The sequence below is a fragment of the Brassica oleracea genome, chromosome C4 (assembly GCF_000695525.1).
Source record: "Brassica oleracea var. oleracea cultivar TO1000 chromosome C4, BOL, whole genome shotgun sequence".
NCBI lineage: Eukaryota > Viridiplantae > Streptophyta > Magnoliopsida > Brassicales > Brassicaceae > Brassica > Brassica oleracea.
The window spans coordinates 47229274-47232682 of NC_027751.1; the positions used below are offsets into that span (position 1 = coordinate 47229274).

Here is a 3409-nt window from a genome sequence, read left to right on the forward strand (position 1 = left end):
AAGAGACTGCAGTATTATTAAGGGCAAATCTCTAAACCAGCACTCAAAAACTAAAATGACCAAAAATAACATATTTTTAAGTTTATCCTTTAAAAAATTTAATTTTTTTATTTTTCAAAATTTGAAATCTTATCCCCAAAACTTCATTTCTCAACTTTAAACCCTAAACCCTAAACTCTAAACTCCAAACCCTAAAATCTAAACCTTAAACCCTAAACTCTAAACCCTAAACCTTAAACACTAAATCCTAAATCCCACCTTTTAACTCTAAACCCTAAGTTTGTGACTTTTGATAAAACATTAAGTGCTATTTTTGTGACTTTTGACCTTGAGTGCTAGTTTGGAACATAAACTTGATTTAGTGCTATTTTTGTCTTTTTCTCTATTATTAATATATGGGCCTTGTCTGGGTTTAGACTTTACTTAAAATGATGGGTTTAACGATAGGGTCTGACCTGAGTTTTATTAAAAACGTTAATTTGCTTTTTTTTCTTTTTTACCAAAAACTTTGATTTGCTATTTGCTATTTGCTATTTATTCTGGAAGGAGTTATGACACGATTCAGTGGTGGATGACTTACAACATTCCACCTTACCAGGTACCACCGCCGATCATCACTCACACAAGTAGGGCTGGGAATTTGAGTCGGGGGTGTGCGGATCGATAGAATTTGAGTCAACCCGCGAAATTTTTTAAAAAATAAAAATATATGAAACATTTTTAAAATTATATATTTTCAATTGTACCTTTTCTTGATTCTATATGAGGAAGTTTGACTTATGATAAAGACATTCGAAGAATGTAACTCAAGATTCTATCGATGTAATCAAAGCGGCTCAAAAAATTAGATGTACAACTTGTGATTTATCATATCATCTACAAGGGTGTGGACAAACATCATTCTCTGGCTAGCTTAAGAAAACTTGTGCTCTCTCTATTACAGCATTTTGTAACAAGAAGATTGTCTGTCGTACCCTTGTTGAATCTTCTACATTTTTTACTAAGAAACACACTCCAAATGAATACTACACTTAATCTCACTTGAAATGCTTAAAGAAGCTCCACATTCTCAACATAGTTGAGATAGGTGTTTATCCTCTCACCCTCAAACGCTTCCAGTCCTTGGATTCCAACTTTTCTGATCGTCATGCTCTTGACATTGTAGTAGATGACATAGTAAGGCACTCTTTGGTAGCTCGGGGAGAAGACGATTTCATTTGTACCAACGATTTCACTTAAATATTTCAAATGAAAAATATTCGGTGATTCGATTTTTAGGATAATTTGGTTTATACATAGTATTTTAAAATATTAATTTATTTTAAAATAAAATATATTTAATGTTTATAAATATATAAACTATATTATAGAAATTCGAGTTCTCATTTAGTTCTCGGTTTGATTCCGATTCGGTATCGATTTTTCAATTCTAGAGATGTAAGCTCTTCTATAGAGTTGATAGGATCTGAATCTGACCAAACCTTATTTTTTAGTTCAGTTTGGTTCTTCGGTTCTAGATAAATGTGTTCAAACTTTCCGCTAAGCCTACCTCCGTTTTCCGGATAAGTCCTAACCTAATATTCCATCATACCTCTGTTTTTTTTTTGATGCAGCTAGTTTACTTTTAAAATTTGTTTTGACTTCTGTTAAAAAAAATAGCATTAAATTATAGCCTTAATATATGTAAATGTATTCCTTTGGTCAAAAAATAATATGTGTGCATGTACATGAAACCATAATCATATTCTGTTCAGGTGCTTTCAGCAAAATGGTTAAAAGTGAATTCATTATACTTTCAATCATAGTTATTTGAACGTTTACTTGGAAGAGTTAGATAACAAGAATGAACATCTAAGTTTGGATCAAGCTTCTTAAGAGTTGAATCATCATCTATAGCTCTTCCTTCAACTTCTTAATTTGTACCTTTTCTCGATGATCTCTATACAGAGTTTTGACTTGTGATAAACACTCGAAGAATGTAACTCAGATTCTGCTTGATACAATCAAAAACGGCACAAGACGTCAAATGTACAACTTGTGATTTATCATATCATCTACAAGGGTCCGGACAAACTAGCAACATTCTGCTCATTTACTCTTACTCTCTCTATCACAACACTGAAAATCACGTTATAAACTTCTCTATTTTAAAACTAAGATGCTAGAAGAAAACGAAGCACACAAAATGAAAACTACACTTGTCTCTCACTTATAAAATTGCTTAAAGAAGCTTCACATTCTCAATATAGTTAAGATAGGTTTTGAAACTCGTACCCTGAAACGCTTCCAGTCCTTGGATTCCAACTTTGGTGATCGTCTTTCTCTCCACGTTGAAGTAGATGACATAGTAAGGCACTCTTTGGTAGCTCGGGGAGAAGACGATTTCATTTGTACCAACCATTCCAGCAATGTACATGGTCTCTGAAACCACATCCTCCCACGAAGGTGGTAATACGTAGACATGATTGGACCACTCGTGTTGTGCAGCGTCAAGCAGAACCCACAGCTCAAAACTTGTACTTGATCGAGTAACAGCATAAGAATCTCCAGACATAAGCAAACCTAACTTGCCGTTGTAGTTTACCAGAGTTGTTGAACCAGGCATTGCTTTACCGAACTTGACAGAGCTGAACTTCTCAGACCTCAAATCAAAACAAACGACCATAGATTCCACTAAAGATCCGACTGCTCTAGCTGCGTAGTAGAGAACACCGCTGAAACATATCCACTTACAAGAAGGCAAATGTGGGATGCAACACTCGACCAACCTCCATGACAGTTTCTTGGTTCCTAATGTCAGAACTTGGGGCTCCACTGAGATCCAACCTTCACTAACACGCGACTTATTCATCGACAACACCTTGAACTCTTTCGCAATGGGATCATATCCAAGATAGCTTTCCACTCCATACTTCTTTTTCGAATTCAACCTAGGCATGGTCAAGGACTGTCCCGTGCTAGGGTTACATATCACCGGAACACGCACTGGCTTTTTCAGCCCCTTAAAGAACCGGTCAGCTCCATAACAGAAGAAGCCGTTGGTACAGCCGTAGAATCCATTGGAACGTGGGAAACGCGCAAGATGATTGGCGGCTACAACGTACGAGTTCTCTTCGGGATTTTCAGGCTGAGGCGACGTGATGAAGACAAACTCTCTGACGCTGTAATCTTCCCTGACGAAAAGGAGCTGGGGGCGAGCGCAAGATTTGGTCAAGAACAGCTCTGTGAAATCTTGACGGCGAAGCATGGAGAACCAGAGCTTGCATGTGCAACGACATCTCGCTATCGCCTTCGACGGCAGCCTCGTGAATATCTCCATAGCCAAGTCGTCAGGTACCGGCAATGAGTTTCGATGAAGTGACGTCATCGATCGTGTATTGCGCCGTGATGTCATGGCTGAGTTCGTATC

General features: G+C 37.2%; 1 protein-coding gene across 1 annotated transcript; it reads right to left on the reverse strand.

The window, feature by feature from the left end:
- Positions 1-2220: 2220 nt before the first annotated feature.
- LOC106341263 (F-box protein DOR-like) lies at positions 2221-3409 on the reverse strand. Its single transcript, XM_013780069.1, has one exon. The coding sequence runs from the start codon at positions 3392-3394 to the stop codon at positions 2222-2224; it is 1173 nt and encodes a 390-aa protein (XP_013635523.1). The 5' UTR covers positions 3395-3409; the 3' UTR covers position 2221.